At 37.2% G+C, this 15,841-nt stretch overlaps 1 protein-coding gene across 4 annotated transcripts in view; it reads right to left on the reverse strand.

Annotated features, from left to right (window-relative positions):
* PITPNB (phosphatidylinositol transfer protein beta) overlaps positions 1-15,841 on the reverse strand; it is an 84,195-nt gene that overhangs the window by 28,304 nt on the left and 40,050 nt on the right. For 3 of the 4 annotated variants that reach the window (XM_038373415.2, XM_043497875.1, XM_038373416.2), the window contains exon 8: positions 6,681-6,758. The exons of the other annotated variant lie outside the window; for it this stretch is intronic. In XM_038373415.2, the coding sequence (XP_038229343.1) occupies positions 6,681-6,758 (78 nt within the window). The remainder of the gene's footprint in view (positions 1-6,680; positions 6,759-15,841) is intronic. 4 annotated transcript variants of the gene reach the window in all.

A 15,841-nucleotide genomic window follows, 5' to 3' on the forward strand; every position in this document is an offset into this window, starting at 1 on the left:
ATTTTAAATCAGGTTCTCTTTTAGAGAGACAAGTGGATGAGGTAATATCTTTTATTGGACCAACTATTGCTGGTGAGAGAGACAAGCTTTTGAGCAACACAGAACTCTTCTTCAGTTCTGGGGAAGGTACTTAGGCTTTGTCTACACTACAGCCTATGTTGGCATAACTCATATCATTCAGGGGTGTGAAAAAAATCATCCGAATGACATAAGTTACACCAATTTAAGTGCTCATGTGCACAGCACAAGTTCAGTGGGGAGTTTCCCTGCCGACATTGCTTCTGCAACTCACGAGGTGGTTTTGTTATGCTGTTGGGAGAACTCTGTTGGCATAGAGCGTCTTCACCAGAGGTACTGCAGTGGCAAAGCTGTCTCAGTACAGCTGTGAGGCTGCAGCACTGTACCTATAGACATGGCCTCAAAAGTGTCACAGCTAAATATAGGGTGGAATACATTGTGGAATAGGGTGGAATACATAGCATAATCAAACGATGGTGTCCTGTGATGTCCAGGAAGTTGATGTTATTATGGTAACAGGTTTTAGAGTGGTCGCCATGTTAATCTGTATTAGCAAAAATAACGAAGCTTTCATGGGTTAGAACCCACTTCATCTGATGAAATGGGTTCTAACCCATGAAAGCCTATGCCCAAATAAATTTGTTAGTCTCTAAGGTGCCACAAGGACTCTTCCTTATTTTTGCTATTATGGTAGTGTTCTAGAATAGAGTTTAATGGATGGATGGTGGTGGAAATCTATGAGGGAGTTTAGGTCATCTGTCAAGAGGATGAAAATATCACTGATGTATCTCAGGTAAACCTCTGGTTTCGTGGTGCATTTGTCTAGAAATAATTCTTCAAGGTGGCCCATGCAGGCAAGAAGAAACCATGTTATAACATGATTACTGCAAGTGTGTTGTGGCCCAGTGTTCAGTTATTTCTGTAGCACAAATGCACCATGACTAGCTGATTAAAATGCTAGGCACTTACTATGGTAACACTTCACATATAAAAAACATGACACCTCCAAAGAAATAGTTTTAACATTCAAACTAGTGGCTTCCTGATGAGAAAGCCATTTTTGCTTGATGTTTTAAACAATCTACAGATAAAAAAAAAAAAAAGAACTTAAAGCAAAATCTCTGGAGCAAGCACTGAATAAATCCTTATTCCCTTGATGCTCCTGACTTCAAAGGTAGGATTAATCAATCATTTAATGTTCAACAGGAAGCCAAATATCAATTCACAACATTTCATTTCATGTTTTTCACAAGATATTTAAATTAAGTTCATGAAAACATCTGCAAACAGAGAGACCATTACATCAAAACGTATATATTTTTTATTTCAATGAGTATTTCATCATTTCTAAGAAGCTTGATAAATCCAAACTGTCTTAGAGTGCAAAGCCAAAACCTGCTGCAGGAACGATTAATGCAGGGATATGGGCATCAGAACTACTCTGCCTTTGAACATTATGAGCGAAGTGTGGGATTATTTTTAATGTCATCAGTAATACTGAACACTATGCACTCTTGTTTGAAAACAGTGGAGATGTAGTTGGACTAGTAAATACAATTAAATCAAATTTCCAGATAATTCTATACTAAAAGATGGGCTATGAGCATTCTTTGAGGAAAGGGGGGTAGGAGATATTGCTCCAGACCAATAGCAGTACATCAGAATTATAATGTTTCCACCTCTCGCTGCGTTTTACTGGGACACTGAACACTGCAGAGTTCTGGAAGGCGCACACACAGAGGATTGTTTTCACTTGGGTTTTTCGACAGTGCTCATCACTGTAGGATCTGAGTGTTGAACAAGATGCTTAGATCGGCATGCTGACCTCCAAGAGGATGCTACTCTTTGTCCACTTCCTAGAGCCTGGTTAAGCTCGGTTAATATAAACACTTGTTATCATAGGAAACTTTTGCAAAGAGACCTGCCGCACGCTCAGGGAAAAAAAAAAAAAAAAAAATCAGCCAACCCTCAGACCCAACCTCTTCTCTGGTAGCTGGTTCCACCAGTTTCCTCAATGAATGGAAAATGAATCCACCAACACTGCATCTTAATCCCTTGATTCTACTGAGGCTTCAGAGAAATTAAGACGCAAAATCAATTAATTTTGGGTGATGCACCTAATCCTTCTGTGCACTAAATTGGCCATGAACACCTATCCACATCCATGATTCATGGTAGTGGAAAGCCCTTGCTGCCAAGTTACACGTTTAAACTAGAATGCTAGCTTGATGTTTTGAAGTCACCATATCTTTCCTCCTGGGAACAGCAAGCAGCCAGTGTCAATATTTTATCCCACAAACCAGTACACAGAGCATCAACTACTGAAATCCCTCTCCCATGGAGTCCCCTGTACAAGCACTCATTACTGAGCCAATAAGTTGCGGCTACAACATTGAGACAAATACAGCTTTTCAGGGTCTGCACAGCCTGACTGTCAGGGGATCCACTCTTTCACCATGCTGTAAATTAGGATATATAGCCACACACACTGGCACCAGCTCCCATTAGGTGAGCAATTTAGCCTTACTGTGCCTTTGAGCTCTTTAAGGCCTGGTTCACTCTTAAAACTTGGGGAAGTTCATAACACTCAGAGCTATTACTTTATGCTGTCTGCAGACTCAAGTACACTCATTTCACATTCTGATTCTTTGCAACCAAAGACAGGAAACTTTTTAAAATGAAATCTTGGGACAATTATGCAATACATTTCTAAAAGAAACATTCAATCAGTTGAGGCCAATTCATCATACCAAACCAGACCATAGCATATAAAATCATATCCATGTTTCACTCCAAATCTCACCTCATTTAAAGCACTGTCATTTAAAGCACTGTCATTTGAACTTACTCCCATCCAGGACATGCAACACCACAGAACAAGTCTCAAAACACCCGAAAACTTAAGATAGCTCTCCCATAAAGCCATACCCACATTGGTTCAGCTTGTGCTCAGCCTGTAGCTGAAGTATATTTTTATCCTTCTATTCTAGGGCTGCTACAGGGGATGTAAGCTATCCCCAGATGGCAAATTCTAATCACAGAGGGCTTGATCTTAGCTTCTGAGATGAGCAACCATTCTGAGAAAGATAGAAAGCTACCCATGCTAGATCAGACTACTGGTCCATCAAATCTAGAATACCACTACGAGTAAGGCAGCCACAACCTGATGCTTCAGAAGGCAAAAAAGACAACACTATAAAGCACCTTGCTGACTATACAATGCAGAAGGAGCTGAATTATGGGTCCCAGATTCTGAGAGAAGATTTCCAAGGCAGGTCTGTAGCTCAAAAATGAGACAAAAGCCACTACCGTATTTGGATGACCACCTATCAAGTTATACACCAAAATAATGCCAATAAATTAAGCCTGTTTACACAAAAAGGTGACACTAATGTTAACAGAGCTTTCAAACAATTTAATATTTCTCTTTACAAAACAAAAACTTCCCCCACATAAAAGAGAAAAGCTAAAATTCAATCAATCCAGGCATGATTATTATTATTATTATTTTTTTTACTAAACATGTGAACAAGCAGCATGTTAATGCATTTAAGACCACCACTATGGTATTTGTAGCAATGACTACTGAGACACAGGCCTGAAGGCTTTGCCTTGAGGCAAAAATGTGAGTTAAGTTACTGTTTAAATCACTCTTATCACTATGCACACAAGCCACGTAATAGAAGGTTGGTTCCTAAATAATGAAAAATATGAGAGAGATATATGCCAAAGGATAAGTGTGTACATGTATCAGAACCAAGAGTTCAAGAACCCAAAAGCACACCTAAACGAGGTGTATGCTCTCATCTAAACTCATAAATTAAGCACCAGCATAAGCAGCTCCATTGTTGCAGGGGTCTCAGTGAACTACACTATGAGTTAGAGTACCGGACACACAACAGGGCAAAGAGAGGCTGCGCTTTGCTTTCATTCAACTGTTGCTTTCTTTGTTTTCATTTACCAGCACCTTACTTTTTCCTTCCCTACTGGCCAATTTCCCTCTTATTTTTATAAATTCTTCCTACTCAGCTCCTTTCAGAGTAGCAGCCGTGTTAGTCTGTACTCAGCTCCTGTTAGTCCAAGGAATAAGAGTGAACAGAATTAAGTTTCTTTGGACAAAAAGGGAGTTAGTCTGTTAATGACATAGTATTAGGGCTGTCGATTAACTGCAATTAACTCACGCAATTAACTCAAAAAATTAATCACAATCAATCACAGTTTTAATCATATTGTTAAAGAACAGAATACCAATTGAAATTTATAAAATATTTTTAGATGTTTCTATTTTTTTAAATGTATCTATTTCAATTAAAACACGAAATACAAAGTGTACACTGCTTACTTTACATTATTTTTTATTACAAATATCTGCACTATAAAAATGACTGATAAAAGAAACAGTATTTTTTAATTCACCTCATACAGGTACTGTAGTGCAAACTTACAAATGTAGATTTTTTGTTTGTGTTACATAACTGCACTCAAAAATACAATGCAAAATTTTAGAGCCTACAAGTCCACTCAGTCCTACTTCTCATTCAGCCAATCACTGAGACAAACAAGTTGGTTTACATTTACGGGAGATAATGCTGCCAACTTTGTAATTACGATGTCACCAGAAAGTGAGAATAAGTGTTTGCAAGGGACTTTTGTAGCAGGTATTTCAAGGTATTTACATGCCAGATATGCTAAACATTCATATGCCCCTTCATGCTTCGGCCGCCATTCCAGAGGATATGCTTCCACGCTGATGATGCCCCTTAAAAAAATAATGCTTTAATTAAATTTGTGACTGAACTCCTTGGGAGAAGAAATATATTGTCTCCAGCTCTATTTTACCCGCATTCTGCCATATATTTCATGTTATAATAGTCTTGAATGATGACTCAGCACATATTGTTCATTTTAAGAACACTTTTGCTGCAGATTTAACAAAACGCAAAGAAGGTACCAATATGACATTTCTAAAATAACCACAGCACTCAACCCAAGATTTAGGAATCTGAAGTGCCTTCCAAAATCTGAGAAGGATGAAGTGTGGAGCTTGCTTTCAGAAGTCTTAAAAGAGCAACACTACAAAGTGGAAACTTCAGAACCTGAACCACCAAAAAAGAAAATCAACCTTCTACTGGTGGCATCTGACTCAAGATGATGAAAACGAACATGCGGTCTGCCTGCACTGCTTTGGATGTTATCAAGCAGAACCCATCATCAGCATGGATGCATGCCCTCTAGAATGGTGGCTGAAGCATGAAAGGACACATGAATCTTTAGTGCATCTGGCATGTAAATATCTTGCGAAGCCAGCTGCAACAGTGCCATGAGAACGCCTGTTCTTTCAGGTGAGATTGTGAACAAGAAGCGGGCAGTATTATTTCCTGCAAATGTAAACAAACTTGTTTGTCTGAGCAATTGGCTGAACAAGAAATACAACTGAGTGGAGTTGTAGGCTTTAAAGTTTTACATAGTTATATTTTTGAATGCAGTTTTTTTTTGGTACATAATTCTACATCTGTAAGTTCAACTTTCATGATAAAGTGAGCACTGTACCCTCTCTATTCTGTTATAATTGAAATCAACACATTTGAAAATGTAGAAAACATCCAAAAATATTTAAATAAATGGTGGTGGGTTTTTGTTTTTGTTTTTAAAATAAAGTGCACGGTTCATTTTTTAAAAAAGCATGCAATAGCCTTACATAATATAATAGGATGCTTAGTGCTTGGCAATCATGAAAGGTGGCAAGGTCCCAGACTACAGAACCTTGCAATATAAAATGAGATACACAACAACAAAGGATCAGGACGCTGGACAATGGGGCATACAATGCTAAGAGAAGCTGAGTAATGGAAGGTTTTGTAGCAGTAGAGATGATCAGATACCAAAACGAAAACTCTGGGAGGCACGTTGGATTCTTTGATCAGCCAATATAGAAAATTTGCCTCAAGGAATCCACACACAGTCTGTAATACATTTCTAATATCATTTTGATGCAGAACCAGGGGGAAAAATCAATGAACCAGCATATTTTTCTGTTTACCAACTCGCGTAGTAAATATTTATATTTATAAAAGATGCAAATCCAGATAAATCAGCCTCCCAATACAATTAAACAAAGGTCAGACCAGTTAAGAACTTGTTCTTATGATCTCTTTTGAGAAAGTTAAATTAGCTAATCATCAGATGTACCCAGGGATTCTTCAAATTTAAAAACACAAAGTTACTCCCAATTATAGCTTCTTGCAGTCTAAAACTACTTCAAATGGCAAATCATGGACAGTGTCTTTAGGACATGGACTCACATAGAATTCATTGTAGTACGAAATTCAGCTGTGCATTTATAACGAAGACGTTATTACTTTTTTCAATATAACAATTCCATAATTAACCTTATGATCCCAAAAGATTAAATCACTGTTTATGTTTAACATTAGTACAGTATTTTTGTAATAGGGACAGACTGGGTATATTTTGTTTGCTAACATAACAGATACACAGACTTTATTTAACTGGATTTGAAAAGGAAAAGAAACTAAAGTATATTCCTGCCATCTCAGTATTAACTTAAGACACCACAAACTCTTCAAGACCCTCAAGAGCTGTCAAATGTTTACTTTCTGCTGAAGACGACTTTGTAAGGCAGTAAGGTCAGCTCACAATACCTTCCAGTTAGGCCCCAAAGGTCCTCTCTTGGTCTTCACCGACTGAAACAATACTGGGTCCTCATCAGCTTTATAGTCCTGAAAAGAGAAAAAAGCTAGACAGTCAGAGGAAAAGCGAAGACACCACCAGAGCAAAGCAGCAAAATTACTGAACCAAATAGGGATAGAAGGGATCTCGAGAAGTCATCAAGTCCAGCCCCTGCACTGTGGCAGGACCAAGTAAACCTACCCCATCCCCAACAGGTGTTTGTCAAAGCTGTTTTTAAAAACTTCTAATGACAGGGATTCCACAATCTCCCTTGGAAACCTATTGCAGAGCTTAACTACCCTGAAAGTTTTTTTTGTTTAATACCTAACCTAAACCTCCTTTCCATCAGATTAAGCTTATTACTTCTTGTACTACCTTCAGTAGACATGGAGAATAATTGATAGTCTTTTTTTTTATATTTATTTATTTTTTAAAAACAGCCCTTACCATATAGTAACTCCTCACTTAACGTCCTAGTTATGTTTTTTAAAAATGCAACTTTAGGCGAAACGATGTTAAGCAAATCCAATTTCCCCATAAGAATTAATGTAAATAGGGGAAGTTAGTTATCCAATTGGCCAGTACCCAGTCAAAGAAGAAAATTAGATTGATTTGGCATAATTTGTTCTTGACAAATCCACGCTAGCTATCCTTTATAACCCTATCATCCACTAGATGTTTACAAACTGATTTAATAATATAAACCAGTATCCTTCTGATGTTCAGCTGGCTAGTCTATATTTCCGCAGGTCCTCTTTGTTCCCCTTTTTAAAGACAGATACTATGTTTGCCCTCCTCCAGTCTTCTGGGACCTCACTTGTCCTTCATTACTTCTCAAAGATAATTGCTAACAGTTGTGAGATTGCATCAGCTAGTTCCTTATGGACCCTAGATGAATTTCATCCCCCTGCTGACTTGAAAAAAAATCGTATTTATCTAAATGTTCTTTAACCTGTTCTTTCGCTATTTTGGCTTGCATTCCTTCCCCTTTGTTATTAATATTCATTGTGTGGAATATCTGGTTGCCATTAATTTTTTTAGTGAAGACTGCAGCAAAATAGGCATTGAACACCTCAGCTTTTTTAATGTCCTCAGTAATTAGCTCTCCTTCTCCGATAAGTAGCAGTCCAACACTTTCCTTTGTCACTCTCTCGCTTCCAATGTATTTAAAGAACCTCTTATTGCCTTTTATGTCCCTTAGAAAGGCTACTGCACAAAATACCTACCGATTTTGTTCCTAAATTCTTGGGCTATTCTATTTACTCCTTAGCAATTTGCCCAGTTATACTTTCTGTAGGATTCCTGTTTGATTTTCAGGCCACTAAAGAGCTCCTGATGAAGCCATATTGGCCTCCTACTATTCTTCCTATCTTTCCTTTGCATCCTTTTGGGGAACTCTGGAACAAGATTTTGTTTTTATTTGTATTTGGTCCCCGAGTTGCTTCTCCATTGCCTGCTGACAAAGACCTTGTTATTGTTGCATGTTTACATAACTAGGATTCATCCCTTTCTCGACTAATACCCCATGTATTAAATACAGTACAAAATCAAAGGTAGACATTATCCTTGGTTCAGAGAGTTTACAAACTGAATTGACAAAGTATACACATCTATACATGAACTGTTTTGTGTTGTAATTACGTAACTATCAAAATTTCTGCAACTCCCCCTCAGGCTAGTAATCACACATTGGCTGATTTTTTACATTACGGCGGAAGTAGGTATTAATATTTGAGAGGGAAGGGCAGATATCCAGTGCTAGGCCATCACACTACCCTCAGATTGTAAACTGCTTTGAACAGTTCACTTTAAGCAAGAGCACAGAACATTTTCCCACCAACTTACACAATACAGAAAAATGCCAAGTAACTAAAATGAAGCTAAACAAGACGAAAGGTGCTAAATGTTTATGAGCTATAATTTACTTTAAGCATTTCTATAGCCCTCATGTTTATAGTATCTGAGCACAATATTGATTAGGAAGTTAGGACCTAGGAGTGAAACCACAGGGATAGAAGTCATCACCAACAAAATGCATGACCGTGAGAAAGGAAAAAATAACTCCTGGAACGTCTTCAGACGTTCATCAAATTGGTTTTAAGAGGTTTTTGGAAAGAATGTCCCATGACCAGAAACAAATTTGACTGTACATTTGTAGGTGAATTTATAACAGTTACACATCATTTCCTGTACTCAAAATTTCTTATATCCTAGATTTTTTTTCCATAAATTGTGCCTAATTTAAAGTACCATGTAGGAAATGGCTTGCAGGAAATCCGAATTCCAAAGCAGATGTGTACTAACAGTTGGCATTCTCAGGTGTCTAGTGTCTGATGAACGGAGCAATATTTGCAATCAACTTGACAGTAAATACTTCACAACCAGTGTTTTCTCAGTGTTGCACTGGAATACGTAATCACCACACAGCCCAATATATCACTGACCCACTTAAAACTATTAACAACTGGATCCAGGGAAAGTTATTTCACTTCTGACCAACAAGACTAATATGAAAGATGCTTGGCCTTTGTTGATAAATGAGCATCCACATCATCTATATTCTGGATGTGATGCCCATATGATGCCACTTTTCACTGGTTAAGACAAGACAACTTTCTCATCATGTGTCAAAAATCAAGAGGATTTTCAAGTTTCTCAAAAGCCAAAAAAATATATACTAGCAGCCATTTTTCAGCATTATTTAGTATATTATTTACACTGAGGAAGCCTTGACATACTCAACGGGTATCTATTAAATGTCTAAAAGATCTTCAAATATGCAAGAAGTCTCCTCAATCAGCTGCTGCTGAAGAAGGGATGGCTGGGTGTTACCCCCAAATCAGCACTGACATTCTTGAAGATTGTCTTTTGGATGCAAAACTCTAAATTCATTTTATTGCTTGAAACCATAGCTCAGTCCATTCCGAATATAGAAAATTACAGTTCTACGGTGTCTGGTGCCAAGAATGAGTTCCTAAACATTTTTGAGAACACTGAACACGGTTCACTTAAAAATGCTGAAGAAAAAGATAATTAAGTAGTATCATGGAAAAAACAAGAGATCACTCCTGGACATAATCTTGATCCAGACTTCCAGGGCCAAGACCTTTCTGACAATGAATTTGATTCAGCTTGTGACCTCAAAGTGGCTGTTACAATTTTTAAGACTTACAAATGAACAAACAATTCTCATGGAAGTAGCAAGTTATAAAGCAAGTATCATCCCATTAAGTTGTAAAACAATGTGGCATGCAAGCTCAGCAGTTGAATCTAAACAGCTTGCTCATTCAGCATAGTGGAAAGGGTTGCATTCTAACTATGGTGGCAAAAATTATTTTAATACTTCCATATACTACTGCATGTATGGAATGAAAACGGTCAGTTTGGGGAGTCGTCCAGTCAAAAACCAGAAACAGACTGAAGACTTCTACTGCAGGGGCACTGGTCACCATGTATCACAATTTAAGATTAGAGAAGAAAACGGCAGATGAAGAGTTGACTCAATATTCATCAGTTAAGAGGAAGAAGGAGATGATGAATTTGAAGATGACGACAAGGATATAGATGAAGCAATTGAAGCTGATTCAGAAAAAGATAATGGAAAAGCAAGGCAATTTGAAGGCAATGACCACAAAGATATAGATGAAGTAAATAATGAAAAGCAAGATGCCTGAGGACTTGGCATGCTGCCTATGTTGCATAAATTCACTAATGACTTTTTACCTTTTATAGTTGCTATTTGATTGTTGTTTAATTTTCATTTCTTTTGTAACTATTCAGTCTTGAACAACATTCGCATTTAAATGCTAACTTATCATTGTTAAAATAACTTTTTTTAATGACTTCATTTAATTTTTATCCTACGTTCAAAACAATTATATACAAAAGTGGCACACTATTAAAAAACCCCAAGACAAGAAAGAGATACACAGGGGATATAACTATGACAACGTAAATGAAGCTTGGTTTATATCATTTTTTAAAAGATTGAGGGGATTGGACTGATACCTAATGAGGATAAGATTTGTGGAGTGAGAAAAGAGAACTATCACAAAAAAGTTACGGGTATTTCCTGAAGCCTGCCTCAGAGGCTGTTGCAGGGAATAATGTTTGCAGAGTGTTTTGAAGATGAAAAGTGAAATTAAATGTCACCTCTTTTACTGCATCCCTTAAGTGTTATCAATCCCTAAGCAGAGACACAGCAACTGAATCAAACAAGTCACTTAATACTAAACTTAGAACACCTTCCTTTCCTCCTTCCTGGAAAAAAAAGTTTAAGACAACCAGATAAGGGTCAATTGCAGAAAGTACATAGTTTAGAATAGTCCATTTTCTCTGTGGCTAGATCAGATCCCAGTAGTCAAGAGCATGAGCAATTGTATTTGGCACAAACATATAATATAGCACTCAGGATCTTATAATACAAAACACACAGAGTTGTTTATACAAAGTGATCTTACTAACAGGAACTGCCAGAACAGACTAACACAAGAGTCCAACTAGCCCAGTAACCTGTGTTGGAGTGGCCAGTACTGGATGCTTCAGGAAATGTTACCAAAAATTCCATTGTGGACAATTATGGAATAACTCTAAATAGTAGTCAGTGGTTGATTTATCCCATAAGGGTTTATATCACTTCAACAACAAAAAACATCTTGACTAATGTAACTGCAAAGGTGCCATATAAAGTATCTAATCCTTTCTTTCAACCATCAATTCCTAATCTCAGTGATCTCTTCTGGCAGATTTTCAATGTCACTGGTTTTCCCCTTGATCTTGTATTATAAGACAGAGGAAGTAGGAGCTCCCACCAGGTCTTCTCTATACCATTCATTCTTGTTGAATGCAAGACAAAGTCACAATTCAAGCTGGAAACAACAAGCAGCGTTTGATGGTCACAACCCTGTTGAGCATTTCTCAACCCATCAGAACCAGTTCTGTTTCTTCATCCTTTATTTGCAACAAATGCCAAAGGAACTCAAGAGACCGAAGTACTAATTTAAGACTGAAAATTCTGTAGCTGGCATATGCATTCATCTTTCACTACACTGAAGTTAGTGTCATACCATCATACACAGAACTCAACTGCATATTGTATTTTTAAATCTAGAATTCTCCACTACAGGTAAAAAGGGTGCTAAAACTAGCTCCACTTTGAAATTTCAGCTTCATAGGACCATGGCAGCCTATTCAGCTGCCAAAGTGCAGCTGATAAGCAAGCTAATAAGTGTTGTGATAAAACAGGATACAACAAAGCTACTTATTCCTGCAGAAGAATTTTCTGTTTACCATTTTATTGGGTGGCACAAGATGAGCATTTGCAAAATGAAACAGTTTGTCTCCACTTTTTAGTGGGTGGATAGAAATTTAGCTATGAAGATTTTACAGCAATCATTCAAAAATATAATTAAAAAGTTGGATAAAGAATAGAATGAAGTTTTCAGAAGAAGAAAATCTAGTCAAGTGGGTTTAAAAAAATGTGTTTGGGCTTAATGATGATTGTAGGTTGAACATTAATTATTTAAGTTAGTCTGGTATCCTTCAGAAAAGAAGTGAATATCAAAATATATCTGCAACTGAAGGAATTTCTCTGAAAATCACTTCATGCTGTTTATTTACATAATGAAATTAAAAATACTCTAATTGTGGCATTTTAGGGCTGGTCTACTCTGGGAACTTCCATCAGCATAGCTATGTCTCTGGGGTGTGAAAAAAAATCTACCTCCCCCAGAGGCGTGTGTATATCAATCTCCCCTTTGTTTTTTCCACCAAATGCATCCGATGAAGTGAGCTGTAGCTCAAGAAAGCTTATGCTCTAATAAATTTGTTAGTCTCTAAGGTGCCACAAGTACTCCTTTTCTTTCTCCCCCAGAGAGATATAGTTAAACCAACCTAACCCCTAGTGTAGATAGTGCTATGTCGATGGAAGAATTCTTCTGTTGACGTAACTCCCGCCTCTGAGAGAGGTAGATTATCTGTGCCAATGAGAAAACCCCTCCCATTGGCATAGGTAGTGTCTACATTCAAGTGCTACAGTGACAGCAGTTTAAATGTAGACATACCCTCAGTGATGATTAATGTATTAAACAGAGAAACTGGATGAACTGACAGGATGAAGAGATGAGATGAACTGGGTTTACAAAAATCTTCAATAGCAATTTTAAAATGAAGTTAGAAAAAATAAGTAAGTGTTATTTGCTTACCTATTTTGGTTGCACATTTAAGTCTCCAAGTTAAGCCCTTGTCTGGTTTTAGTCAGTTTTTACTATTCATTGCTACACAAATTAAAGCCATTTAGGAGGTCGCATCACTGCTCGCAAATTTAATGGGAAATCTGTGCTTTACTTCTTAATCAAAATAGGAATAATCAAAATGGAAACTAATTAACTATGTGCCCAGATCCACTGGGAGCAGAGATTATAGCCCATATTATGTTAAGTGATGTTGCAATATTCTGAATGACAAACCGGTTTTATATACATAATCAATGCCATATAATAAGGCATTTTAGAATCGTGACAGATTTGAATCATTTGCATTAAGACAACAATCCACATTACTGGCAATGTAAAGAAAATGCAAAATTCTTACAGAAGTACACTTTGGTATTTTTTTTTTTATAACCATCTCAGGAGAGACTGCTTCTCTTACCTCAGTAGTCTACTGCAGTCAAAGCAAGCATTATCCAAAACTAAGTTTTTGAAGATTATGGACTTAGCTATCAAGGTAGCTAGTCAGCAAGTCAGAATGGCCAACAGATTAGTTTAGAAGAACCTCAAATGTTGGAGTTGGACTTAAACACTGAGGGGTTGCATAGGATGTCTTGAAGCAGCCCAAAGCCAGACAACACACACTGTTCATAAATACAAGGTATTGTTTTTTAGTTATCACCACTGCTTTTACTTCCAAATTTCATCCACAAAAGGTGAAGCTCATGTGGAAAAGAAAGAAAATTTGAAGCCACTGCTCATGCCGCTTCATATGAGAGGCAGCAAAGATTCACTGTCAAAGAATGCTGTGCAGTTTAGCATAAAACATGCATAATTGTTACCACACTAGAAAGTGGGACTCTCAAATCCACTTCAAAACCTAGCAGCTAAAACACTCTTGTTCAGACCCTATTTTTCAAAAATAGGGTGTAATAAATCACTACCTAGACACCTGTAATGTTAAGCACCACTTACTAATGAGGCAAATGACTGGGTTGATTTAAATGGCAAAGACGTATCTAATTTTATAGCTACAATGAAGCCTGACTTCAGCAACCATCCAAAGGACTAGCAAAAGTCTGAACAAAAGAGGTGGGTTTATCAACTGGTCAGCACTAACTAAGTATATTTTTAAAAGTCCTCAAGAGTGGGGTTGCCTTTTGGAGGTCCTGCTTAGAGTCATTTTCATCCAGGTGTATAATAGGTAAGGTACTTTACCAATACTATTGTTAGTAATTGCTAGTGATACCACCTATAACCTCCATTTTGAGAGCTTTTGAATGGAAGTAGGAATTTACCACAATGGAAATTTGACATATGCCTGAGACTAAATTAGATTCTTCTTCTTCACTGTAGAATTCATAAGAGGAGACACTGCAAGGTTGTTGTCTTTTTGTAGAAAAAAAGTTGTTTTAAAAGTTATATAGAGATGTTTTCATGATTGTATTTTAATATTGCAGTAAAAACAGATGAGGGAGATGAAAGATGACTAAAACCACAAATTACTGAAGTACAGTTGGAAGTAATGACATTAAGAAAGGAAATGTTAACTTGACATCTTTCTAGCAGCCTGGTTAACAAGACTATGAAAGATCATTAGGCTAGAAAAAAAGGTCAGACAATGCAGACTTTGTAATGGTCTATTACATATTTCTTGTAACAGATGAACTGGAAGACTCAGAAGGTCCTCTTCAACCAACTGATACCCATGGAAATTCAGCTATTGCTCATGTGCAGTTTTCACTACTGATACATCTAAACACAGCACATATGAACAAGATAAATTGGAGAAGCTGCTCTGAAGCTATTCTGGGCCACCAAATAAATACACTTAAAAACAAAACAAACCATGAACATGTATTCAACAGATTGCAACATTTCCTTGTTCACTGGTGTATTCAATATGCACTTCAAAAACTGTCTAAATACTTCTTTATCCAAAGACTCTGATGGCTCAAAAACTGTTTTCATGTCTAATCATCATGTTTTATAACCTTTCATGAAGGTTTTCCACCTCACCTGTCTCACTTCTGAACAAAAATGACACAAAAAAAGTTTGAAAAACATTAAAAGCCCAAGCAAAAACTCACTAACCAGACAATTCTTATTTAATCTTTTTATTACTGACCTTGGCACAAAAAGTGGGAGTGTGCTAATAAAGTTTGCAGATGATACAAAGCTGGGAGGTACTGCCAATTCGGAGAAGGATCGGAATATTATACAGGAGGATCTGGATGACCTTGTAAACTGGAGTAATAGTAATAGGATGAAATTTAATAGTGAGAAGTGTAAGGTTATGCATTTAGGGATTAATAACAAGAATTTTAGTTATAAAATGGGGACGCATCCATTAGAAGTAAGGAAGAGGAGAAGGACCTTGGAGTATTGGTTGATCATAGGATGACTATGAGCTGCCAATGTGATATGGCTGTGAAAAAAGCTAATGCGGCTTTGGGATGTATCAGAAAAGGCATTTCCAGTAGGGATAAGGAGGTTTTAGTATTGTTATACAAGGCACTGGTGAGACCTCACCTAGAATACTGTGTGCACTTCTGGTCTCCCATGTTTAAAAAGGATGAATTCAAACTGGAGCAGGTACAGAGAAGGGCTACTAGGATGATCTGAGGAATGGAAAACTTGTCTTATGAAAGGAGACTTAAGGAGCTTGGCTTGTTTAGCCTAACTAAAAGAAGGTTGAGGGGAGATATGATTGCTCTCTATAAATATATCAGAGGGATAAATACAGGAGAGGGAGAGGAATTATTTCAGCTCAGCACCAATGTGGACACAAGAACAAATGGGTATAAACTGGCCACCAGGAAGTTTAGACTTGAAATCAGACGAAGGTTTTTAACCATCAGAGGAGTGAAGTTTTGGAATAACCTTCCAAGGGAAGCAGTGGGGGCAAAAGATCTATCTGGTTT

Source organism: Dermochelys coriacea, chromosome 15 (genome assembly GCF_009764565.3).
Source record: "Dermochelys coriacea isolate rDerCor1 chromosome 15, rDerCor1.pri.v4, whole genome shotgun sequence".
NCBI lineage: Eukaryota > Metazoa > Chordata > Testudines > Dermochelyidae > Dermochelys > Dermochelys coriacea.